This window comes from Hypanus sabinus, chromosome 2 (genome assembly GCF_030144855.1).
Source record: "Hypanus sabinus isolate sHypSab1 chromosome 2, sHypSab1.hap1, whole genome shotgun sequence".
In the NCBI taxonomy this organism is placed as follows: domain Eukaryota; kingdom Metazoa; phylum Chordata; class Chondrichthyes; order Myliobatiformes; family Dasyatidae; genus Hypanus; species Hypanus sabinus.
The window spans coordinates 43,169,895-43,197,596 of NC_082707.1; the positions used below are offsets into that span (position 1 = coordinate 43,169,895).

Genomic DNA, 27,702 nt, shown 5'->3' on the forward strand with positions numbered 1-27,702 from the left:
TCTGAAATATTGAGAATAAACTGCAGAGTGTGACCACAAACGGCAAACTGGAAGGGAAATACTATCTACTGATTAAAAACGTAAGTGTTTCCATTGCAAAACAGCACTTCCTTGTAATGAAAATTATAACTGCCTACCTTTCTGGACACAACATCCTCAATAAACACCAACTGCAGTCTCTTATGCTCTGGTATTTTTATTATTGAGATTCTGTGTGGAGTAGGCCCTTCTGGCGCTTCGATATACACTGCTCAGCAATCCCACAACTAAGTGCTAACCTAATCAGAGGACAATCTTACAACGACCAATGAATCTATCAACTGGTGAGCCTTTGCAATGTGGGAGCACCCGGAGGAAACCCACACAGCCATGGGGAGAACGTACAGGTCATGGTGAGAATTGAGCCCCCCCCCAGTTTGCCTGTATTGGAAAGCGTCATGCTAATCACTATGCTCCTGTGCCAATTTATGGCGGAGATGTGATGAAATTTCATCTTTTCTCCATACTTTATCTCAACAAGATCAAATAATCTGGTTATTTCATTGTCTGAACTTTATAGTAAACCAATGCTCCCTTCTTTTTATTCACGTTTAGTCATAATCAAACATTAGCCTCCAATCCTGCAAATCATACAGTAAGCAAAAACATCCCTCACATAAATTTACACCTGTCTCTGATAAAGGTACACAAAACATTTCACATTGATCAATCTTTAGAAGATTCATTATACCTTTCAAATTAAGTAAGTTTGCCTTAAAGTATAAGGATCCTGTTGAAATATTCAATAAAATACAATTACAGCATGCAGCATGGACCATCCTACTGCTTTCATACAGTACCTTTAAATGAAGTATCATCAGCAGTTTGAACATCTTTTACTGGCTGTATTGTGTCACTTTTCATGCAAATCTTTAGGTTTTCTTTCTCACCACAGTGGTTGTCTCAAAGGTGTAGCTAAAGGCCACTATTAGTTGAGCAGAAGTTGCACGACAGCACAGCCATCTAACAAAGTACAGACCAGCACACATCCTCTGAGGAGTGGAAACTATTTCCTGAGAAAATTCTTTTCACTTGCGTCATCAGTGTACCCACCTATGATGATGTTTAGCCCCTTGATACCTCTGTACTTGCTCACATCATGTAACTTGAAATACCACAGGGCTCAGATCAAACAGATTATCTGTGTGCTTGTGGAAGCACTGTAACAAAAGTTAAAGCATGAAGTACTGGCTTGGTTTATCATGACATGTCAAAAGCCTCCAAATTGGATTTATTAACTGCATTTGAACTGCATTTAATTTAGTTTGTTCCATCAAGCAATATAGATTAGTGGAAGGCCAAAACATTAACTGCATAAAACAGATTTGCATATGTCTTCAGAACATGATCCCTGCTAACACTCATCCTGTTATACCACTGAGGAGCACTTGTCATGAACAAATGAATTCATTACAAACAAAGCAACTCAATTCTTTACACACAGCTATGCAATTCTTCAGCAGTAACACGGTACTTTCTCACTTCATGTGCCCAGCGACTGAGGTATTCCAAGAACCTTCATTGTTGTAGGCCTGACAGAAGCCCGAAGTTTGAGGGACAAAGTAAGGTTACAGCAAGATCAGCTTTCGGTCCTGGTCCCTGAAGTATAGCTTTCGAGGTGCACACTCTCCTTGTCTTCACTATCAGCGAGTGCTGCTGTACACATGTCACTGTAAAAATCTAAAAAAGGAAGATGTCAGTTAATGCTTCATCGAAAGGACTTTTGTTGCCATTTACATTGCCTGTACTGTAGCAGCTGGGCCGCAGCTCCTCTGACCAAACACAGGGTAGGGTGTGTCGAGAGGGGATGTAGTGGAGGAGTTCAAGGAAGTTGTAAGCAATCAAAAATTAAAGCGATCTTATGAAAAAAGAACGTGTTTTTCTATTCTTAATCAGCACACACTAAGGTATGGAGGAATTCAGCAGGCCAGGCAGCACTTATGGATGAAAATAAAAAGTCAATGTTTTGGGCTGAGAACCTGATCAGGACTGAAAAGGAAGAGGGCAGAAACTAGAATAATGGGTAAAGGGAGGGGGAGAAGCACGAGTTGGCAGATGGTAGGTGATTGCAGGTGAGAGGAGGAAGGCAGGAAGGTGCTAGAAGGGGAAAAGGAAACATTACAACCTATCACCTCCCAGTTTCTCACATTATCACCTTCTCCAGATTCACCTACAACTGCCAGCTCATGCTCCGTCCCCTTCCCCACCTTTGGAATTGCTGAAAGATAGAGAACGCCGTTAAGAAAATTGCAGCAGGGGCCAGACAGGATGTTGGGGGCAGAAACCACCACAGTGTTTAAAACATATGCAGATGAACACCGGAAGAGTTATAACCTGCAGGGCAATGGGTTAACCTCACTTTCATTCTTCCAAAATGTAGAATTTCTATGACTATCAGTGCACATCTCCTGGACACTGCCTATCCAATCTCCTGCCATCTGGTAGGAGATACAGAAACACCTTAACCAAGACAGTAAGGCTGAGAAACAGCCTCTTCCCAAGGGCTGTTGTGCAGCTGAATAATGCTACACACTGGTTTGCCAGTGGCCTTTGAGTGTTTGGGACGAACGAAGTCACGTTGCATGTAAATATGGGGCTTTTTAAAAATTACAAATGTCTTCTTCTCACAGACTGAAGTAGTATTGCAAACTTGTTGTCTTGAGCAATGACAATGAAGTTCTATTCTATTCTAAACTGAAATTAGATAGTAAAGCAGGGAAATGTGGTATACATTTCTTATAGTCTCTGGATTTATTCCCCTTTGCCCCTCATATAATGTACATTTTCATGAATGCGTAGTATTGTTGCACCCAATGATATTCTCACCTAACGTCTGTAGTGAGAGATTCTTAGAACAGTAATTATATTTTCCCCACATGCAGCATCAGCTAAAGTATCTCAACAGGAGTTCCAGTGGTAACTATCTGATTTAGGACAGACCTGTGACGAAACCTGGGACTAAGTGGGTTGACTGGGAAGGTAACTAGGATGGTACTTTTACTTACTATGCTACTGGAAGAGGGGAAAGTGCAAAGAAGTTGGATGTGTGCCAATCCCATTGAATTTCCAGGGTCATGTAAACAATTTTAACGTGTTCACTTCCTTCTGCCTGCAATGCTGTCTTGGCACAGCCAGAGAATGGCATATTGCCACTTAGCTTGGCTTGTTCAATAGCTTATTAATTAGGCACTCATCAATTAAATAGGTCTCCTGACTCTTGGTCCCTCACAGGAACCATTGCAGGAGAGGAAAACAAGAACACACTAGCTTTCCTTTGATCCACATAGCAAGGGTCCATTAACAAGAATAAAACCCACATCTAATGCTAATTCTGGATCTAGACAACAAGGAGATGGTTGGGCAACTCCTTCATTAATCAAGTTTGATGCTTATATAGTGGCAAATAACTTGGACTGATTTCATGCACCCAATTCATACTTTTCTGCAGAATCTTATCCTGTTTTTTTTTTAGGGGGTTGTAGTTCCTGGGCCTTCTGCTCATTACATAAACTCTCCTTCTTAAGCGAGTTAACTTTGCTTGCTTTTAATAAACTTTATGTATCAATCATTGTCTTTGGTCTATCCCCAACCCATTGACAGTGAAGTCAATAAATTGGGGAAAAATCTTGCAATATACAGTATTTCAGTTAGTTGCCACTGTCGGGTGGAATGTGGCAAATGATATAACTCCAAAAGAATTGCCAAACCTTTTCCAGTGAAATCATTCAAGCAGAAAATGAAGATACAGGAATTTCTTTGTCACCTCTTCTGTTTATGGTAAAATTTCAGAAGCAACATAAGCGGGGGAGGGGGAGGGCTGTTGCTTCTGGTGTGATGGGGGGAGTGGTTCTGATGTTTCTAGCATTAAATCCATAGGGTTTCTTGTTTTGTGGATGTCGGCAAAAAGTAAGAATTTCAGGTTGTATACTATATACATTCTCTGATATTAAATTGAACCATTTCAAATTTGAATTTGAAGATAATCTCAAGGAAGTTTTCAACCTAGATCTAAGTTAAATACACAAGCCTTACCTGATACAAATAATCCAGTGCACAATATCAAAGTCAGCACCATGGAACCCTGTTAGTCACCATAAAGTTAATATATTAACTTGTTTTAACATTACATTTGATCATTAAGTGAATTAACTCCCTAAACATTATTAACTGTATTCTGAAGGCATGATCCCCCTAACAAATTAAATAAGAACTCTGGTTCTGACCTGAATTATTATCAGTCTGATCCGGGTTTAGTTCTGAGCCAACTGGCTGTAGAAAGCTGGAAGCAATCCACCCTGCTTTATAAGTTACCAGACTTCTTACTTGACTGAAACACACAAAACACAGAGACAATTGCTGCAACCTATTTGGAAATACTTTGAAACAAAGTAAATAATTTTGGTTACTTGATTGTACCTGCTATTTACTTATTTTGCAGCAGAATTTTATTTTCAATCACTGGCCTGGCTAATCATTGTCACTCGCTTTCCCGGTTCTCTTTTGAGCTCCAGATAATGCATCTGAATGAGACTGTACTAGAGGCCTCGGACACAAAGAGCATTTGTCATTTATCTCACTCCAGAGAGAGCACTTGGAAGAGTTAGTGGTGTTCTCTTGCCTCCTCTGCCCCTGTCCACTTTGGTGAGGTAGAGAGTTTGGGAGAGGCTGTCAGTGCGCTGTAACAAGGGTGTATTCTGTAGGCGATGGAGGGAAGGAATGTTTAGGGCGATGGGTGGGTGCTAGTCAAGAATGCTGCATTGCCTGAATATGACACCGAGCTACCTGAAATGCTTTAGTAATGCACTCGTCCTGGTATGTGAAAGTATTCCATCAAATGATGCAGCTGTGGCTGACAAGTGAAGTGTAAGTCAGCAGAGATGCAAAAGGACGGGATATAAAACAGCAAAAATTAGTGGGAAGCTAGAGGAATGGGAACCTTTTAAAACCAACAAGCCAATTAACAAAACCATGAGGAAGGAAAAAATGAAATATGAAAGTAAGCTAGCCAATAATAGCAAGAGGATAATCACAATTTTTTTTCAGATACATAACGAGTAAGAGAGAGACTGGAGTAGATATTCAACTGCTGGAAAATGATGCTGGAGAGGCAGAAATGAGGGAACAAGGAAATGGTGAATGAATTGAATACGTATTTTGCATCAGTCTTCACTATGCAAGATGCTAGCAGTATCCTGGAAGTTTGAGAGTGTCAGGGGGCAGAAGAGAGTGTAGTTGCTATTACTAGGGAGAAGGTTCTTGGGAAGCTGAAAGGTCTGAAAGTTGATAAATGACCTGGAGCAAATGGACTACACTCCAGGGTTCTGAAAGAGGTGGCTGAAGTGATCATGGAGGCATTAGTAATGATCTTTCAAGAATTGCTAGATTCAGGCGTGCTTCTGGAGGACTGGAAAATTGCAAATGCCACTCCACTCTTCAAGAAGGGAGGAAGGCAGAAGAAATGAAATTATAGGCCAGTTATCCTGGCCTCAGTGGTTGGGAAGATGTTGGAGTTGATTGTTAAGGATGAGGTTTTAGGGTACAGAGGCACATGATAAAATAGGCCAAAGTCAGCATTGTTTCCTTAAGGGAAAACCTTACCTGACAAATTTGTTGGAATACTTTGAGAAAGTAACAAGCAGGATAGACAAAGGAAAATTGGTGGATGTTGTGTACTTGATTTTCAGAAGGCCTTTGACAAGGTGCCGCAAGTGATGCTGCTTAGCAAGGTAAGAGCCCGTGGTATTAAAGGAAAGATACTAGCATGGATGGAGTATTTGCTAAATGGCAGGAGGCAAAGAGTGGGAATAAAGGAGCTTTCTCTGATTGGCTGCCAGTGACTAGTGGTGTTCAGCAGGGATTAATGTTGTAACTGCTTCTTTTCAAGTGTTATGTTAATGATCTGGATGGTGGAATTGTGGGTTTGTGGCCAAGTCTGCAGATGGTATGAAGATAGGTGGAGGGGCAGTTAGTGGTGAGAAAGCAGGGAGTCTGCAGAAGGACAGGTAGATCAGGAGAATGGGAAAAGTAGTGGCAGATGGAATAAAGTGTCTGGAAGTTTATGATCATCCACTTTGGTAGAAGGAATATAAGTGTAGACTATTTTCTATATGATGAGAAAATTCAAAAATCTGAGATGCAAAGGGACTTGGGAGTTCTCATGCAGGAGTTTCTAAAAATTAACCTGTAGATTAAGTCAGTGGTGAGGAAAGCAAACGCAATGTTAGCACTCATTTTGAGAGAACTAGAATATAAAAGCAAGGATGTAATGCAAAGGCTTTATAAGGCATTGGTGAGGCCTAACTTGGAGTATTGTGAGGGGTTTTGGACCTCTTATTTTAGAAAAGATGTGCTGACATTGGAGAGGGTTCAAAGGCAGTTCATAAAAATGATTCTGGGCATGAAAGGCTTATCATATGAGGAGTGTTTGATGGGTCTGGGTCTGTACTTGCTGGAATTTAGAAGAATGGGGGGGGGCAGGTGTCTCACTGAAGTCTATCAAATGTTGAAAGGCCTAGATAGAGTGAATGTGGAGAGGAGGTTTCCTATAGTGGAGGAGTCTAGAATCAGAGGGCACAGAAAGGAGGGTCGTCCTTTTACAGTGGAGATGAGTAGGGATTTCATTAACCAGAGAATGGTGAATCTGAGGAATTAATCGCAACAGGCACCCGTGGAGGTCAGGTCCTTGGCTGTACTGAAGGTGGAGGTTGATATATTCTCAATATGTCAGGCGATGAAAGGTTATGGGGAAAAGGCAGGAGACAAGGGTTGAGAGGGAAATGGATCAGCCATGATCAAATGGCAGAGCAGATTCGATGGGCCAAATGGCCTAATTCTGCTCCTGTGTCTTACGGCCTTATGGTCTGATGTTCTGGGTAAGTTACTTCATAAGGATAGTTAAGTGACCACTTTCAGTTAACTGCTCTTCAGTGTAAACGTAGCTGGCCTCAGGATTTCTTTCTCCTCTCCACCTCCTCCAATAAGATCTCAAAGTTCAATTCCACTCTTCATCCCTTTTGCTCTCTAACTGTCTAGCCCTTCAGAATCAGAATCACTTTATTGCCGGTATGTGAAACATACCAGAATTGATCATGGTTTGGTGCCAAGCATAAAACGACAGGACAATACCATAACAGACAACACTATAGCAACCAATTATTTACAAGACAATAGTGCAAACAGCCGTAAGCAATCAGCAAAATGGTCACATGCACAAATGTTAATAATCAAACTTAAATAAACATGAACACATGAACAGACTCAATAATCATCAACAGAACAAGGAGAGCAGGAAAGAACACTTAATGGATGTTGTGTGGGGACAGTTAGGGTATTACACCAGAGTTAGTTTTGTTGAGAAGCTGAATAGCTACAGGAAGGTAGCTTTGGAGATTCTGAGTAGTCCTGGTGGTGATGGACTTGTCGCATCTCCCCGATGGCAATTTGGTGAACTTCTAGGGTGGATGGAGTGAGCAGTATTTTTTTCAGCCAGCAATGAACTGGTCTTTTAACATCAGTAGCTGACAGCCAATGATCTTCTCCACTGAATGAACCACTCACTGTAACATGGATCTGGAGAGGGAAACGAGGTGGCTACACCACTCTTAGTGATGGCCAAGTAACAGTTCATCAGGATAGGCCCTGAGATGTTAAATTTCCCAAGCTGGTGCAAGAAGAACAGTCTCTGCTGGATTTCCTAGTGAAGAGCGTAATGCGTTTTCCCCACTTAAACGTATAGTCCCCATGAATTTGAATGACTCGACCCACAGACACAGCCTGGGCATTAATTTCCAAAGGGGAGCAGGTAGGGGTTGTTGTTAGAAGTCAATCCTCATTTCCACTCTTGATAGCATTAAGCTCCAAGTTGTTATGAGCACACCAGCCTGCAAGACACTCTACCTCTGTATGATAACAGGTCACATCATTATTAGAGATGAGACCAACTACAGCCGCATCATCCACAAGCTTTTGGATTTTAATGGATTTGCCTGTGGAGGTATGGTCACTTGTAGGAAGTGAGAACAGGAGGGGTGACAGAACTCAGCCCTGGGAAAAGCTTGTGATTATTGACATTAGTTTGGACAAGTAGGACTCCAGCCTTACACGCTGCTCCCTTCTTGTCAGGAGCTTCATAATCCACTGACAGCTACTGTAGGGTACAGCTAGCTGTGGAGCAACCCCAGAACAATAGTGTCAAAGATGGAGCTAAAATCCACAAACAAGGTCCTCACGTAGGTGTTGGGGGAGTCCAAATGTTCAAGAAGGCACAGATTAACTACATTCTTAACTGAGTGATTTGCTTTATAACCAAACTGTAGTTGGTCACGAACAGGATCAGTAACACACCTGAGGTAGACCAACATCAGACATTCAAAGGCTTTCATAACTACTGAAATCAGAGCGACTGGCCTATAATCATAAAGTCCAGTGATTTTCTATTTCTTGGGAACTGGAATGATTGCAGCAACTTTAAAGCAATTCGGAATGCTACATAATTTCAGGGAGGAGCAGGAAAGTGCCAGCAGGTATATTGAACTTAATTTTTAATTGCTATGACTGATGCTGCTATGTATATTGTAGCACTGTCCAGTGAAATCTGTTTGGATAAATGCACAGAAAAGAACCACGGGGTGCTAAATGAGTGCTCTATTCAGAGGACCATAGGAAATCAAAACAGGAAAATTATTCTACCATTCTATAATACCATAGCTGATCTTTTACCATGCTTCTGCACTAATTCTACTTTTCTTGTTTTCCTTTATATCGAAAAACATACCAGTCTCCACCTTGAACATATTCAGCTTCAAAACCTCCATGGTTTCCCTTGCATAAGTGATTTCAAAGATTGGTGACCCTTTGTGGGAAGATATCCATTCCCATTTTTGTCCTGACGTGCCGGCTCATTTTACTGAGACTGTAATCTTTGGTTCTAAACAGCCCTGCCAGGGTATGTATCAAAAGTATATCCACCCTGCCAAAACCTATTAGAATTTTGTATGCTTCGATGAGGCTGACCCTTTTAAACTCAAGAAGGGATAGGCCCAGTATGTAAAACATATCCTGAGGTTTAACAGAATCTCTAGTCACTGCACAGCATCCATTCCTTCTTCTAGTTCTGGTTGAACTCACCACTGTCCCTCTTCTCCCTCTTGCAGCATCTCAACCACTTCACCATTCTGTACTGCAAGTTCCTCAGTGGAATTGGATTCACAGATGCCCTCTACCCGGAATAGACTTGGAATCTGAAACAAAAAAATATATAAACAGGCAAATAGAACCCAAACTGTCAGATTTAAAAACTTCAAATCTAATGTGTAACATCAAGAAAATAGAATGGAATTTTATAAACGGTTACACAAACTATTCAGCTTAATAACAGAAAATAATGCTAGCCATTCAAGAACATTTCAAATGAAGTCATTAAAAAATGACATTTTTTCCAATAAATGCCACAATAAGTAAACTATTCAACCTTGCTTTCTACTGAGTTAAAAGATTCTTACAGTTTTACTTGATATTTCTTCATCTATATCTGACGAGTTGGAAAGTTCATCCATACTTGAAGGAATCGTTTCAAAATCCTCTGTGGTGTCCAATGATGGGATTGTTTTACATGGCCAGCCTGAAGTTACAAGCAAAATTAAAATCCAAATTCTTGTTTGTCGATACAGTCAATAATGACTTGCACTTTATAAACATCTTTATAATATAAAATACATATTTCTGAGAACTTGCCATTTGAGGCCCATGCAGATCCTGCACTTCCTTTGGCTCACACAGTTTCCTGAACCTTTCTTTCCTCCTCAAGTTTTATGTTATTTATTCATTTATGGGATGGTGGTACCAGTAGTTGGGCCAACAATTATTCCCTATCCCTAAATCAGCTGAACATAGAATGCTGGACCATTTAAGAGGACAGTTAAGAGACTGTTGTTTGGGAATCACAATCTAAAAAGGACCGCTGGGGATCCCACATTTCCAACCCCAAACTAATGACAGACTGGTAGTTCTCATTATCATCATTAATTACACCAGTATTTTATTTCAGATGGATTTAATTAAAATCTTTAGTTGCTATGATGGGGATTTTAAATGTCTCAAGATAAACAGTCCAGGTCTTTTGAAACTAATTTAGTAATTTAACTCTCAGCTGCCACACCCATAAAGCTTTAATGTTTGACAAAGCAATTGGTCTCCTACCGTTCTCCTTAGTTACAAGTTTTGGAGACAATTCACCTGTGAAATTCCCTTGTTATATCACAATACGAAAGAGGCAACATAAATGCATTTTGCTGAATTGCTGACAGTCCCAATACTACAGAGGAACTCCCAAAAACTGTAAAACTTAATTTGAATTGAGGTTTTAGGATTGAGGATGTACTATTTATAGCCATCAACAATACAGCAAGGGCCAACTTACTAATTTATTTTTGAAGCCGAGTTTAAAGTGTTCACACTGAGTCCAAAAATGTGGTCAATTTCCTTGGCATACAATGCTCTATCAAAGGAGTTCTGCGAATTGAGTGTGGGAGAAAGGAAGCAAAACCAAAAAAACACAGAACAGTTGAGATGGAATGTAAAATAATCAGAGAGAGTAACAGTCTGTACCTAGCCAATTGATGTCATTACTCCATTCCTCAGCTTTGTAAATTGATTTTAAAATGTTAAAACCAAATGTAACAGAGCCTTGTAAGAGTATTCAACCTCCAACCCTTTGTTCTCATAAATGAGTATTATAACCAGGGATCCTGATCAATTTAACTGAGAACTTTTATTGGTTAATCACATGCTCCTTTTTTCGCAGTACAGCCCCAAAACAGGGAAAGTTATAAAACATGAACAGTTAAGAATTCAAAAACCGAATGTCAGCAGATCAAAAGTATTCATCCCCTCCTTTACTTAGCTGAAACACTTCTCACAGCTATTACAGCCAGTAGTCTTTTTGGCCAAGTCTCTTTTAGCTTTGCACAATACGATGCAACAATATTTGCCCGTTCCTCCTTGCAAAATGCTCAGACTGTGCCAAGTTAGTTGGGAAGTGGTGGTGAGCTCTTGGCAGAGATATTCGATTGGGTTAAGGTCGGGACTCCTGACTAAGCCACATCAATTTTCTTCATTTGATGATGATTATAAATATTTTATTGATCCTGAGTGGGAAATTCCTTCGTTATTGCAGCAACATTTAAAAACACACTGAGCAGTGTGCAGACTTAATTAATGATAAAGTACAGAATAATAATATGCACAATAATAATTTACCAATGTGCAATAATAATGTACAAAACAATAAAACAGAGACCATTGTACTATGATGTGTGTTCTCCTGGTGCACAGAGATGAACTATTGCATATGTTTATTGCATTTGGTAGGAAGGATCTTCTGTAATGATATTTGTTCTGGTAGTATGAGTTTCATTGTCCTGCTGAAAGACAGACTTCACAGTTTAAATTTTCTGGCAGAGGCTAGCAGGTTTTTAAATCAAAGAGCTCTGTATTTAACAACATTCATCTTCTCATCAATCCACACCAGGTTTCCAGTCCCTGCTACTGAAAAGCACCCCCACAGCACGATGCTATCTCCTCCATACTTTACAGTAGGGATGATTTTACTTGGCTGATGTGCAGTATGAGATTTATATCACACATACCGCTTAGTCTTGAGGCTCCAAAGTTCCACTTTAGTCTCATCCGACCTCAAGACCTGACCCTATTGTTAGGTCTTTAAGGGGGGGGGGGGGGTTACTCTTTTTTTTAGCTAGAGATTCTCTTCTTCTTGCCACTCTTCCATAAAAACCCTTTTTGTTCAAGGCCTTGGAGATTGTGGAGCCATGAACTTCATCTCCAGTTGCAGCCACTGATCCCTGCAGCTCACTCAGTGTGATTGTTGGCATCACAGTAGCCTCTCCTACAAGTGCCATTCTTCTCTGGCGACTAAGTTTAGAGGGGTGGCTGTGGTTTTGTATTTTTTTCGCTTTTTCTTGATGGACTGCACTGAGCTCTGAGGTATGTTTAGCGTCTTTGAGCCTGTCTTGTACCTGCCCCAGATTTGAGCTTCTCCATTATAATTTCCTTGACTTGTCTTGAATGCTCTTTCATCTTCATTTTGGTTTGGACTGTTGAAAATCTACCATACTGTTGGACCTTACAGAGAAATCAATTCTTTCGATTTGACATGATACAAACTGTTTTGTAGATTAGTTCAAAAATCTAACTTCAATATATTTAAAATTTATTCTTAAGAATTAATTGAAACCAGGTGATCCTATTTTCTACATCACCAAATTGGGTGAGTTGGTAAGGTAATATACAGTATTACACCTGAGGAAAGTTAGCATAGTAATTACAAAGGGGACAAATACTACTTCAGCCTCACAATTTTAGTTTTTAATTTTTAATAAATTGTTGACAGCATTTAGAACTTTTCTTTTGATTTGAAGTAATGCATAATTAGCTCAACTTCAATATATTTTAAATTTAGAAAGTGAGACTGTAAAATGTGGGGCTGAATATTTTTTCAAGGCACTGTATTCGTACTGAGATCCATGATGCTTGTAATGAGTGAGTAGGTCGAATCACTTCCAGTGATTGACAAGGATGAGATAAACCGATGGAGCAGCAACTTACAAAAATGGGAATCATAGGCAACAGCTCAGCATAGCACCCAGCCAAACATACTTACACAAGGCAATGGATTTTTAGTGAAGGCAACACGTACAACAAGCTGGGGGAACTCAGCAGGTCGGGCAGCATCCGTGGAAACAAACAGTCAACGTTTCGGGCCGAGACCCTTTGTCAGGACTGAAGAAGGAGGGGGCAGGGGCCCTATAAAGAAGTTGGGGGGAGGGTGGAAGGTGCCAGGTGAAAAACCAATCAGAGGAAAGATCAAGGGGTGGGGGAGGGGAAACAGAGAGGGGGTAGGCCGGAGAGGTGAAGAAGGAATGAAAGGGGAAAGCACTATGGGTAATAGAAGAAGGCAGAGTCATGAGAGGTGATAGGCAGCTAGAAGAGGAGGCAGAGTGAAACTGGGATGGGGGAGGGGAGAGGAGAGGGAGGGAATTACCAGAAGTTGGAGAATTCGATGTTCATACCAAGGGGCTGGAGACTACCCAGACGGTATATGAGATGTTGCTCCTCCAACCTGAGTTTGGCCTCATCATGGCAGTAGAGGAGGCCATGTATGGACATATCCGAATGGGAATGTGAAGCAGAGTTGAAGTGGGTGGCAACCGGGAGATCCTGTCTGTTGTGGTGGACGGAGCGGAGGTGCTCGACGAAGCTGTCCCCCCAATTTGCGTCGGGTCTCGCTGATGTAGAGGAGGCCGCACCGGGAGCACCGGATGCAATAGATGACTGCAACAGACTCACAATTGAAGTGTTGCCTCACCTGGAGGGACTGTTTGGGGCCCTGAATGGTGGTAAGAGAAGAGGTGTAGGGACAGGTGTAGCACTTACACTTGCAGGGATAAGTGCCAGGTGGGAGATCTGTGAGGAGGGGTGTGTGGACAAGGCAGTCGCGGAGGGAACTGTCCCTGTGAAAAGTGGAGAGGGGTAGAGAGGGAAAGATATGCTTAGTGGTGGGGTCCTGTTGAAGGTGGCAGAAGTTGCGGAGGATAATATGCTGGATCCAGAGGCTGGTGAGGTGGTAGGTGAGGACAAGGGGAACACGGTCCCTGTTGTGGTGACGGGAGGATGGGGTGAGGGTCAAAGTGGGGGAAATGGAGGAGATGCAGGTGAGGGCATCGTTGATGACGGCAGAAGGGAAACCATGATCCTTAAAGAAAGAGGACATTTGAGATGTCCCAGAATGGAAAGCCTCATCCTGGGAGCAGATGTGGCAGAGACAGTGGAACTGGGAATAGGGAATAGCATTTTTGCACTTGGCAGGGTGGGAAGAGGTATAGTCAAGGTAGTTATGGGAGTCAGTGGGTTTATAGAAGATGTCAATGAAGATGTCTCCAAAGATGGAGACTGAGAGATCGAGAAAGGGGAGAGAAGTGTCCGAGATGAACCAAGAGAATTTGAGGGCTGGGCGGAAGTTAGAGGCAAAGTTGATGAAATTGACGAGCTCAGCATGGGCAAAGGAAGCAGCACCAATGCAGTCGTCAATGTAGCTAAGGAAAAGTTGGGGAGCAGTACCAGTATAGATTTGGAGCATAGACTGTTCCACATAACCCACGAAGAGGCAGGCATAGCTGGGGCCCATGCAAGTGCCCATAGCTACACCCTTGGTCTGAAGAAAGTGGGAAGAGCCAAAAGAGAAGTTATTAAGTGTGAGTACCAGTTCCGCCAACCGGAGGAGTGTGGTGGTGTTGGGGAACTGGTGAGGTCTACTGTCAAGAAAGTAGTGGAGGGCTTTGAGGCCTTCTTGATGGGGAATGGAGGTGTATAAGGATTGGACATCCATAGTGAAAGTGAAGTGGTCGGGACCAGGGAACTGGAAGTTATTGAAAAGGTGGATGGCATGGGATGTATCCCGGATGTAGGTGGGGAGGCACTGAACTATGGGTGACAAAATGGCGTCCAGGTAGGCAGATTCAAGTTCGATTGGGCAGGAGCAGGCCGAAACTATAGGACTACCGGGATAGTCAGGCTTGTGGATCTTGGGGAGGAGGCAAAACTGAGCAGTGCGGGGTGTGTGAATTATGAGTTTTTTGGCTGAGGATGGAGGGTCTCTGGAGTTGATAAAGGCAGTGATGATACGGGAGACAATGGTTTGATGTTTTTGGTGGGGTCCTGTTCCAGGGGTAAGTAAGAGGAGGTGTCTTCATGGACACCCCGCTCTGGTCTTCTGCCTGCTCTGGATCTCTTTATTGCTAATTGCTGATGGGACATCAACCATCTCAACTTCACCACACCGTGTTCCAATTCCAACCTTACTCCTTCCGAATGCTCTGCTCTCTGCTCCCTCCGCACCAATCCCAACCTCACTATAAAACCTGCTGATAAGGGGGGAAGCTGTAGTAGTCTGGTGTACTGAACTCTACCTGGCCGAGGCACAGCGACAACTCTCTGATACCTCCTCTTATTTACCCCTTGATCATGACCCCACTAAGGAGCACCAGGCCACTGTCTCCTATACTATCACCAACCTTATCAGCTCTGGGGATCTCCCATCCACTGCCACCAACCTCATCGTTCCCACACCCCGCACTTCCTGTTTCTACCTCCTACCCAAGATCCACAAACCTGCCTGTCCAGGGAGACCCATTGTCTCAGCTTGCTCCTGCCCCACCAAACTCATTTCTGCATACCTTGACACTGTTTTATCCCCCCTGGTTCAATCCCTTCCCACCTATTTTCATGACACTTCTCACACTTTGAATTTTTTCAATCATTTTAAGTTCCCTGGCCCCCACTGCCTTATTTTCACCATGGACATCCAGTCCCTGTATACCTCCATCCCCCACCAGGAAGGTCTCAAAGCTCTTCGCTTCATTTTGGATTCCAGACCTAACCAATTCCCCTCTACCACCACTCTCTTCCATCTAGTGGAATTAGTTCTTACTCTCAATAATTTCTCCTTTGGCTCCTCCCACTTCCTTCAAACCAAAGGTTTGGCCATGGGCATCTGCATGGGTCCCAGTTATGCCTGCCTTTTTGTTGGCTTTGTGGAACAGTCCATGTTCCAAGCCTATTCGGGTATCCGTGCCCCTCTTTTCCTTCGCTACATCGACGACTGCATTGGCGCTGCCTCCTGCACGTATGCTGAGCTCGTTGACTTCATTAACTTTGCCTTCAACTTTCACCCTGCCCTCAAATTTACCTGGTCCATTTCCGTCACCTCCCTCCCCTTTCTTGATCTTTCTGTCTCCATCTCTGGAGTCGGCTTATCTACTGATATCTACTATAAGCCTACAGACTCTCACAGCTACCTGGACTATTCCTCTTCCCACCCTGTCTCTTGTAAAAATGCTATCCCCCTTCTTGCAATTCCTCCGTCTCCGCCGCATCTGCTCTCAGAATGAGGCTTTTCATTCTAGGACAAAGGAGATGTCTTCCTTTTTTAAACAAAGTGTCTTCCCTTCTTCCACCACCAAATCTGCTCTCAAACGCATCTCTCCTATTTCCCGCACATCTGTCCTCACCCCATCTGCCCGCCACCCCACTCGGGATAGGGTTCCCCTTGTCCTCACCTACCACCCCACCAGCCACCGGGTCCAATGTATGATTCTCTGTAACTTCCGCCACCTCCAACGGGATCCCACTACCAAGTACATCTTTCCCTTCCCCCCTTTCTGCTTTCTGCAGGGATCGCTCCCTACGCAACTCCCTTGTCCGTTCGTCCCCCCCATCCCTTCCCACCGATCTCCCTCCTGGCACTTATCCTTGTTAGCGGAACAAGTGCTACACCTGCCCTTACACTTCCTCCCTCACCACCATTCAGGGCCCCAGACAGTCCTTCCAGGTGAGGCGACACTTCACTTGTGAGTTGGCTGGTGTGGTATACTGCATCCGGTGCTCCCGGTGTGGCCTTTTATGTATTGGTGAGACCCGACGCAGACTGGGAGACCGTTTCGCTGAACACCTACGCTCTGTCCACCAGAGAAAGCAGGATCTCCCAGTGGCCACACATTTTAATTCCATGTCCCATTCCCATTCTGATATGTCTATCCATGGCCTCCTCTACTGTCAAGATGAAGCCACAGTCAGATTGGAGGAACAACACCTTATATACCGGCTGGGTAGCCTCCAACCTGATGGCATGAATATTGACTTCTCTAACTTCCGTTAATGCCCCTCCTCCCCTTCTTAACCCATCCTGATATATTTAGTCCCCCCCCCTCTTTTTTTTTCTCTCTTTCTGCCCATCACTGCCTGTTCTCCATCTCCCTCTGGTGCTCCCCTCCCTCTTTCTTTCTCCCTAGGCCTCCTATCCCATGATCCTTTCCCTTCTCCAGCTCTGTATCCCTTGCCAATCACCTTTCTGGCTCTCCCCTTCACCACCACCCCCCCCCCCCCCCCCAGGTCTTCTCCTATCATTTCACATTTCCCCCTCCCCCACTTACTATCAAATCTCTATCTTTCCTTTCAGTTAGCCCTGATGAAGGGTCTCAGCCTGAAACGTCAACAGCCCTTCTCCCTGTAGATGCTGCCTGGCCTGCTGTGTTCCAGCATTTTGCGTGTGTTGCTAGGTGTCAGAGAGCTGTTGTTCGGCCTCAGTGAGGTAGAGGTTCGTCTGCCAGACTACTACGGCACCACCTTTGTCTGCGGGTTTGATGGTGAGGTTAGGATTAGTGCGGAGAGAGTGGAGAGCAGTGCGGTCAGAGGGAGTGAGGTTGGAACAGGTTCTTCACCTTTCCTGCCTATCCCCTTCCTGCTTCCCCTCCCCTACCCCTTGATCTTTCCTCTGATTGGTTTTTCACCTGGCACCTACCAGCCTTCTTCCCACCCTGCCCCTCCCTCTTCAGCTCTGACGAAGGGTCTCGGCCTGAAACGTTGACTGCTCGTTTCCACGGATGCTGCCCGACCTGCTGAGTTCCTCCAGAATGTTGTACGTGTTACTTTGACCACAGCACCTGCAGAGTATTTTGTGTTTAATATTCTTAGTGAAGTCTTTAATGCTTTGCTGCATGGAGCATTTAAGCATTAATGTGTGGCAGATTCTTTACAATGCCCTCCAATGCATCAATCTTGACCTATCCTGCAAATAGTCACCATAAGTCATTGCATTAACACAGCTCACTTTAAATATTGTCAGAAATTGGTTACATATTACAGAACAGGTATATTGTTCATTCAATATACATTGAACTATGTAATTTATATTACATCAGCAGATCAATGTGTGTGTATTCCATGAAGTTGCATCCACCAGTACTGAAGCCTTTAGAACATAGAACAATACAGCACAGTACAGGCCCTTTGGCCCACAATGCTGTGCCGACCCTCCCATATAACCCTCCACCTTAAATTCCTCCATATACCCATCTAGTAGTCTCTTAAATTTCACTGGTGTATCTGCCTCCACCACTGACTCAGGCAGTGCATTCCATGCACCAACCATTCTCTGAGTAAAAAACCTTCCTCTAATATCCCCCTTGAACTTCCCTCCCCTTACCTTAAAGCCATGTCCTCCTGTACTGAGCAGTGGTGCCCTGGGGAAGAGGCGCTGGCTGTCCACTCAATTTATTCCTGTTAATATCTTGTATACCTCTATTATGTTTCCTCTCATCCTTCTCTCCAAAGAGTAAAGCCCTAGCTCCCTTAATCTCTGATCATAATGCACACTCTCTAAACCAGGCAGCTTCCTGGTAAATCTCCTCTGTACCCTTTCCAGTGCTTCCCCATCCTTCCTATAGTGAGGCGACCAGAACAGGACACTGTACTCCAAGTGTGGCCTAACCAGAGTTTTATAGAGCTGCATCATTACCCCAAGACTCTTAATCTCTATCCCTCGACTTATAAAAGCTAACACTCCATAAGATTTCTTAACTACCCTGTCTATCTGTGAGGCAACTTTCAGGGATCTGTGGACATGTACCCCCAGATCCCTCTGCTCCTCCACACTTCCAGTATTCTGCCATTTACTTTGTACTCTGCCTTGGAGTTCGTCCTTCCAAAGTGTACCACCTCACATTTCTCCAGGTTGAACTCCATCTACCACTTCTGAGCCCACTCCTGCATCCTATCAATGTCTCTCTACAATCTTTGACAATCTTCAACACTATCCACAACAACACCAACCTTTGTGTCATCTGCAAACTTTCCAACCCACCTTTCTACCCCCAGATCCAGGTCGTTAATAAAAATCACGAAAAGTAGAGGTCCCAGAACCGATCCTTGTGGGACACCACTAGTCACAACCCTCCAATCTGAATGTATTCCCTCCACCACAACCCTCTGCTTTCTGCAGGCAAGCCAATTCTGAATCCACCTGGCCAAACTTCCCTGGATCCCATGCCTTCTGACTTTCTGAATAAGCCTACTGTGTGGAACCTTGTCAAATGCCTTACTAAAATCCATGTAGATCACATCCACTGCACTACCCTCATCTATATGCCTGCTCACCTCCTCAAAGAACTCTATCAGGCTCGCTAGACACGATCTGCCCTTCACAAAGCCATGCTGACTGTCCCTGATCAGACCATGATTGTCTGAATGCCCATAGATCCTGTCTCTAAGAATCTTTTCCAACAGCTTTCCCACCACAGATGTAAGGCTCACTGATCTATAATTACCCGGACTATCCCTACTACCGTTTTTGAACAAGGAGACAACATTCGCCTCCCTCCAATCCTCCGGTACCATTCCGTGGACAACGAGGACATAAAGATCCTAGCCAGAGGCTCAGTAATCTCTTCCCTTGCCTCGTAGAACAACCTGGGGAATATTACGTCAGGCCGCGGGGAGTTATCCGTCCAAATGTATTTTAACAACTCCAACACCTCCTTTCCCTTAATATCAACATGCTCCAGAAGATCAACCTCACTCATATTGTCCTCACCATCTCAAGTTCCCTCTCATTGGTGAATACCGAAGAAAAGTATTCATTGAGGACCTCGCTCACTTCCACAGCCTCCAGGCACATCTTCCCACCATTATCTCTAATCAGTCCTATCTTCATTCCTGTCAACCTTTTGTTCTTCATATAATTGAAGAATGCCTTGGGGTTTTCTTTACCCTACTCACCAAGGCCTTCTCATGCCCCCTTCTTTCTCTTCAGCCCCTTCTTAAGTTCCTTTCTTGCTACCCTATATTCCTCAATAGACCCATCTGGTCCTTGCTTCCTAAACTTCATTTATGCTGCCTTCTTCCACCTGACTAGATTTTCCACCTCACTTGTCACCCATGGTTCCTTCACCCTACCATTCTTTATCTTCCTTACCAGGACAAATTTATCCCTAACATCCTACAAGAGATCCTTAAACATCGACCATATGTCCATAGTACATTTCCCTGCAAAAAACATCTCAATTCACACCCGCAAATTCTAGCCTTATAGCCTCAAAATTTGCCCTTCCCCAATTAAAATTTTTCCTTTCCTCTCTGATTCTATCCTTTTCCATGATAATGTTAAAGGCCAGGGAGTGGTGATCACTGTTCCCCCAGATGCTCACCCACTGAGAGATCTGTGACCTGACCTGGTTCATTACCTAATACTAGATCTAGTATGGCATTCCCCTAGTCGGCCTGTCAACAAACTGTGACAGGGATCCATCCTGGACACACTTAACAAATTCTGCCCCGTCTAAACCATTGGAACTAATCAGGTGCCAATCAATATTAGGGAAGTTAAAGTCACCCATGATAACAACCCTATTATTTTTGCACTTTTCCAAAATCTGCCTCCCAATCTGCTCCTCGGTATCTCTGCTGCTACCAGGGGGCCTATAGAATACCCCCAATAGAGTAACTGCTCTCTTCCTGTTCCTGACTTCCACCCATACTGACTCAAAAGAGGATCCTGCTATATTATCCCTGACCAGTAATGCCACCCCTCCTCGACTTTACCCCCCCCCCCCCCTAAATCCCTTTTAAAACACTGAAATCCAGGAATATTGAGAATCCATTCCTGCCCTGGTACCAGCCAAGTCTCTGTAATGGCCACTATGTCATAATTCCATGTATGTATCCAAGCTCTCAGTTCATCACCTTTGTTCCTGATGCTTCTTGCATTGAAGTACACACACTTTACCCCTTCTACCTTACTACCTTTACACCCTTTATTCTGCTTCTCTTTCCTCAAAGCCTCTCTATATGTTAGATCTGGCTTTACTCCATGCACTATACTTGCAACTCTCTCATGACCTTTATCCTCCTCCACCTCACTATCTGCTCTAATACTCTGGTTCCCCTCCCCCTGCAAATCTAGATTAAACGCCCTCCCCCCCCTCCCCCAGAGCAGCACTAGCAAACCTTTCCTCAAGGATGTTAGTCCCCCTCCAGTTCAGGTGCAACCCATCCTGTCGGAACAGGTCCCACCTTCCCTGGAACAAAGCCCAATTGTCCAGAAACATGAAGCCTTCCCTCCTGCACCAACTCCTTAGCCACTTATTTAGCTGCATTATCTTTCTGAGATTGCAACCCTGGAGGTCCTGTCCTTCAACTTTGCACCTAACTCCCTAAATTCTCTTTGAAGGACCTCCTCCTTCTTTCTATCCACGTCATTGGTCCCTACGTGGACTTCGTGTGTGTGCTGCAACACACAGCTCGAACCACATCATCAAGTTCGCCGATGACACGACCGTGGTGAGTCTCATCAGCAAGAACGACGAGTCAGCTTACAGAGAGGAGATACAGTGGCTAACGGACTGGTGAAGAGCCAACAACTTGTCTCTTAATGTGAACAAAACAAAAGAGATGGTTGTTGTCTTCAGGAGGGCACGGAGCAACCACTCCCCGCTGAACATTGATGGCTCCTCGGTAGAGACTATAAAGAGCACCAAATTTCTTGGTGTTCACCTGACAGAGAATCTCACCTGGTCCCTCAGCACCAGCTCCATTGCAAAGAAAGCCCAGCAGCATCTCTACTTTCTGCGAAGGCTGAGGAAAGTCCATCTCCCACCCCACATCCTCATCACATTCTACAGGGGTTGTATTGAGAGCATCCTGAGCAGCTGCATCACTGCCTGGTTCGGAAATTGCACCATCTCGGATCGCAAGACCCTGCAGCGGATAGTGAGGTCAGCTGAGAAGATCATCGGGGTCTCTCTTCCCGCCATCATGGACATTTACACTACATGCTGCATCCGCAAAGGAAACAGCATTATGAAGGACCCCATGAACCCCTCATACAATCTCTTCTCCCTCCTGCCATCTGGGAAAAGGCACTGAAGCATTCGGGCTCTCATGGCCTGACTATGTAACAGTTTCTTCCCCCAAGCTATCAGACTCCTCAATACCCGAAGCCTGGACTGACACCTTGCCCTACTGTCCTGTTTATTATTTATTTTAATGCCTGCAGTTTTTGTGCACTTTATGTAGTCCTGTGTAGGTCTGTAGTCTAGTGTAGCTTTCTCTGTGTTTTTTGTACGTAGTTCAGTCTAGTTTTTGTACTGTGTCATGTAACATCATGGTCCTGAAAAATGTCTCACTGTACCAGCAGTTATGGTCGAAATGACAATAAAAGTGACTTGACTTGACTTGACGACATCTGGCTGCTCACCCTCCCTCTTGAGAATACTAAAATCTCGATCTGAGATATCTCTTTCTCTTGAGCAACAGTATCTGATTGTCTGAGAACAAATATGCCTCACTGGCTTCTCTTCTAGCTCTCTGTAGTTCAAAAGTGACAAGATTAATGTGCCAAAACATCCTCAAAACTGCTGACTGCGAGCAGCAAACTGTGAAATGCTTGTCTACACCATTTTGAGGAAGAGGCAAAACAGCAACGGTGGAGAAAGGAGGAAGTGACTATTTTTCTACAGTAGCAAGTTTAATTGCACCAGTTACTGTGGTAACATTTTCAGTAATAATGTTAATTACTACTTCATTAGTACATTTGCAAGAGTTGACATCCAAATTTTAAAATAAAAAGGAAAAAAGAAAATAATGAGCTTCTGAAACACACTTCTATATGATCATGTGCAGAAACTAGCTGCCCACTCATGTTCCTGGGTCTGCTTTACCTGTTTGTGAAACTGATCTTGTTACAGAGCTGGTTGTGCTGTGACGCTTTGCTGCCGTCATGAAAGGGTCGGACAGTGGATCTGCAAGAGGAGCAGATGCATTGTTATAAAGCTAATGTTTATCGTAAGTTACTATAACAGCATCAGAGTAATAGGTAAACTGGCACAGAGAGATAAGTCTGTCACATAACTTGAACAGTGAATTTATGCCACCTTGATACTGAAACAAAGCATTTAGATTGAAGCAGATGCACATGCTAATTTAAAATGAATCGACATTTTATCCAGTTGACATTTATATTAGTGGGTTGATCATTTTTACACATTTTAAAATACTGCTAAACTTTCAGAGACTAGATTCAGATTTTACTCGTTGAAGTTGGCAGCTAATTGCTGGATACACTACAACAATTCTGAAGACCATATCAATTATATTGTCCAGGAAGTTTTCTAAAATCTTCTATTTTTTTAAGCAAGAAGTTTAAAGCAGTTCACAGTTGTCAGGATGGAGTTGAAACTTGTTTTTTAAATATTTTTATCTGTTCTATGCATCACCCAATAGGATACGAGGAGTGAAACTGAACACTTTTGGTAGCTGTAGTTTACATGAATGGAGAAATTGGTTCCACAGGAGCTCATGAAATCACAGTTGTTGGAAAAATAAAACTGTTAACTATTTAGTATCTGCAGAGATGCATTGGATGGTACAATGCAAAAGAAGGAATACACTACGTTTTCATGACTTTCATGACACAAGACATTAGGGCCACTGTAAGGAGTGGCACTGGGACAAATGAAACATCAAAAATAGCCCAGAGGATGTGTGAATTGGGTTTTGTCATGCTAATTTTCCTCTTTGATCTACCTGAGATTATCCTTTGACACTCTTGCCAAGAAGTTTGATGAAAACATTTCGAATAGTAGTTAATTGTGCAGCTGGACACACTGTAGCCCTACAATCTCAACTGTGTAAATTTCTACCATTCCATTTGTCCTGCTGTTCACTAACTGCACGTAAGTGTAATTATGAGGAAAGCAGGGCAGCGCCTCTACTTCTTTAGAGTTTGCAAAGGTTCAGCACGACATCTAAAACGTTGACAAACCTATATAGATGAGTTGTGGAGAGTATTTTGACTTGCTGCATCACAGCCTGGTAGGGAAACACCAAAGCCCTTGAACTGAAAATTCTACAAAAAGTAGTGGATACATTCCAGTCCATCACCGGTAAAGCCCTCCCCACTACTAAGCACATCTACATGAAATGTTACACGAAAGCAGCTTCCATCAACAGGGACCCCCACCATCCATGACAAGTTCCCTTCCCACTGCTGCCATCAGAAAGAAGGTATAGGAGCCTCTGGACTCACACCACCAGGATCAGGAACAGTTACAGCTTCTTGAGCCAAAGTGAATAACTTCATTCAACTTCACTTGCCCCATCTTTGAGATATTCCCACAATCTCTGAATTCACTTTCAAGGATGCTTCATCTCATGTTCTCAATATTTATTGTTTATTTATTTATGATTTTTACTTCTTTCTTTTTGTATTTGCACAGCTTGTTGTCTCTTGCACACTGGTTAAATGCCCAAGTTGCCGTGTATTTATCTTACACTGATTCCACTATAGTTATTTTTCTATTACAGATTTATTTAGTATGTCCATAAGAAAATTAATCTCAGGATGATATATAAATACTTTGAGAATAAATTCACTTTGAACTTTGAAAAAAATAAACAAAATATTTGTTGCTCCTGTTTGACTCTTTTAAAAAATCTCTAAAGGTAATAATATATCTAACCTTATTTTTGCAAAAATTAATTCACCAGGTCTCTGGAAATTTTTGTTATCATGTTATCTTTAAACTGTAAGGGCATGCTGTGGAATTCAAACCAAGCAGAGTCAAGTTTAGAGCAACTTCATCATTTTTCAACAGAGTATGCATTTCAGCAGGGTTTGTTTTCCTCAGCATGTATGAAAAATTTCCAGACTCTTGTATGTAATTATGTGTCTCAGTGAAATAGATATACAATAAATGTTGTCCGGTAAGATCTTCTGAAGATGATTTATTCATCCAAATAAATGATTAACTGCATGTTTAAACTGCAAGTGAGAGACTATAAACTGTTTTAGAATTTGAACAATGTAGTTAAAGTAGTTCACCATGCTTTTCAAAATATTTTTTTCTGCTGATAGTATGATTAAGCTGGAATTACTTATGTAAATGAGACTCACATACAGCAAATTCGGCTGATTAAACCACCCAATTCAAGAACTGAGAGAGACAGTCATAAGAAAATGGCACAAACACCCAAAACACAACATAGCATGCAAAAGTTAACTCTTCCATGATCACGACACAAACGAAATGGAGAACTCCGACCAAAATAAGAACATAAGCTCAATATGCAGCATGCACTTCCCCACATTAAATGCAGCTGTACCTTCAAACCCCAGTGGGGTTGGATCACTCTTTATTTCATATCTTTTAGCTTTAACATCTGGGCCAGAAAGTGATCCTGTTGCAGAGGCATGAAAACATGTTAAAAACAGTCTAAAATAATCACTCCAGAGTCTATTCCATTATTATTTATTCCTTCAAACAAATAAATCAACAATATGTATTTAAGTTGGTTGACATAGAACTAAGAGAGATATCCGTTTGAATGCCTGTGCATTATGTTTGAAATTTATTTCTTCATGAAGATTTTTCAAACGTTAAAAGGTCTAGATGTGGAAAGAATGTTTCCCATGGTGGGGGAGTCTAGGACAAGAGGGCACAGCCTCAGGGTAGAGGGGCGTCCATTTAAAACAGAGAGGTGAGGAAATTTCTTTAGCCAGAGAGTGGTGTATTTGTGAAATTTATTATCACATGCAGCTGGGGAGGCCAGGTCATTGGGTATATTTAAGGCAGAGCTTGATAGGTTCTTGATTGGAAAGGTTATGGGGAGAAGGCTGGGGAGAGGGGCTGAGGAGGGTAAAAAAGGATCAACCATGATTGAATGGTGGAGCAGACCCAGTGGACCGATGGCCTAATTCTGCTCCAATGTCTTAAGATCTTAATTTTCAGTCAAGATTGACAGCAGTGGCAAATTACATCTTCTCACCTCAGTTACATAGCTGTAAAAGCAGGCATAGTATCATCTGCTGCAGCAAAAAATGTCTTTTAAATTTGCATACTGTTCATATTCATGCACTGTTCAGCTGTTGTAGCTTAATACAGGCACCTAGTAGGAAAAGTTCATGGGAGATTTGGAGACCATTTATTATCTCAGCTGTAAAAATCTTCTGCAATCGAAGACGTACTTTATGGCTATCTGGAGAAGTTGAATCTCAGAGTTATATTCTGCGTGCATAAATTATAAAATGAACCTATGAACCAATGTAATTGTTCACAAATACATTCCTATCTCCAACTCTTTGTTACTTTTATTGTTCAAAGAATAACTCAGCAAATCAAATAAATGGCAAATCCCTGTCATCGTTTCTAATGCTCCACCAAGAGTTAAGAAATTGGTAGCACGGTAGAAGCAGTTATCAGAAAAGTCACATACCCACAACTCAAGCTCACTGGAAACTAAACCTTGGACACCAACCACAATACAGATGAATTGTGACGTTGGTACACTGATAATATCAGTGAAACAAGGGTAAACCACCAATGCCAATATTATAAAGAGAAAATGTGTTCCTGTTGATCCTGGCTCCTCAGTGTTAAGAACATAGGCTGACCATGCTTGACAATCAATGATTCGATAAAAATCAGAAATATCAGAAAATACACTGTATTTAGTATCAAAATCTTATAGTAGATGAGGAGGCACACCTCTGGTTTGTATATTCAAGGCACTTAATTCCTGTTTTAAGTGGATGTCTTTAGCTTAGGAATGGGTTAGGTACAGACATTTGTGAACTCATGACAATTTTTTGGCATGGATGTGAGAAGGGTACTTCCAGAACTTCACCCAACTCTCACATCCAGACTAAAAGGAATGGCAGAATTAAGAGAGCTTTTTTAAACATTGTTTTATCTTTTTTATATTTTGAATCTCTTCTGCTTCAATACTGAGGATCATAAAACTATGGAAATCTCTTCCTCATTGGGTGCTGACATGAGAACCTTTGAAGTTGTTTGATTCCTGATACACAAGGAAATGAAAGGTTTTTGTAGGTCAACATGAATGAGGTCCTGTTATAACAATGAGAGTTATTACATGTTTAAATAAGCCTGTGGGGACCAGTTGGCCTACCCTTGTTACAAATTAATTTGCAAACAATAATTAAGGGCACCTGTTTGGATAATCCGGCATTGAGATTTAAATGTTTATGTTTTGGCTGGTCACCAGCTACAGGCTATTTAATTCAAATATCAGACTCAGATGATAAATAGTATAGCTTTACAGAAGTGTATTTGACCATAACAGCCAGATAATGTTGAGGCAAAGCTCGGGTTAAGCTTTATGGTAGGTCAAGCCTTAGAGATAAAAATAGGGCATTAATATTGCATCAAATCTTGTATGAGTAGAACAGGAATAAAATTCACGATGCCAGTTGACCTGAGATGTGCAAATTTGGGTGACAGAAGTTGGCTTCAATCTTGACTTATGCGTTTTAACACTGGATTCTGTGCAGTTACTAAGTGTACAGCTCATACAACAGTGTTGTGAATGCCTGTATTTAGTTCCACAAATTACTGCCAACAGTAATGTTCGAAATGTAATGCATATTGTCACAGAACAATACAGCACAGCCAGACCCTTCTGCCCACAATGTTGTGCTGAACCAATTCAATTAGAAATCAAATGGCTCACTAAACTAGCTCATGTCTGCCTACACAATGCCCATATCCTTCTATTTTCCCTCACATTCATGTGCCTATCTAAATATCTCTTAAAAGCCTCAAATGTTTCTGCCCCTAGCACCACCCCATACTGTGCATTGCAGGCACTCAATATTCTCTTTGCGAAGAAATGCCCCTTACATCTCCTTTGAAATTACCCCCTCACCTTAAATGCATGCCCTCTGGTATTAGACATTTCAAAACTTGGAAAAGATATTGTCTCTCTACTCTATCTATGCTTCTTATAAACTTATAATCC

At 42.5% G+C, this 27,702-nt stretch overlaps 1 protein-coding gene across 1 annotated transcript in view; it reads right to left on the reverse strand.

Annotated features, from left to right (window-relative positions):
• Positions 1–346: 346 nt before the first annotated feature.
• mcf2l2 (MCF.2 cell line derived transforming sequence-like 2) overlaps positions 347–27,702 on the reverse strand; it is a 312,522-nt gene continuing 285,166 nt past the window's right edge. The window contains exons 30-35 of the mRNA XM_059944935.1: positions 25,048–25,122; positions 22,605–22,685; positions 9,540–9,658; positions 9,166–9,278; positions 4,263–4,366; positions 347–1,719 (exon numbers count right to left, since the gene is read on the reverse strand). Of these exons, the coding sequence (XP_059800918.1) occupies positions 1,619–1,719; positions 4,263–4,366; positions 9,166–9,278; positions 9,540–9,658; positions 22,605–22,685; positions 25,048–25,122 (593 nt within the window). The 3' untranslated portion in view covers positions 347–1,618. The remainder of the gene's footprint in view (positions 1,720–4,262; positions 4,367–9,165; positions 9,279–9,539; positions 9,659–22,604; positions 22,686–25,047; positions 25,123–27,702) is intronic.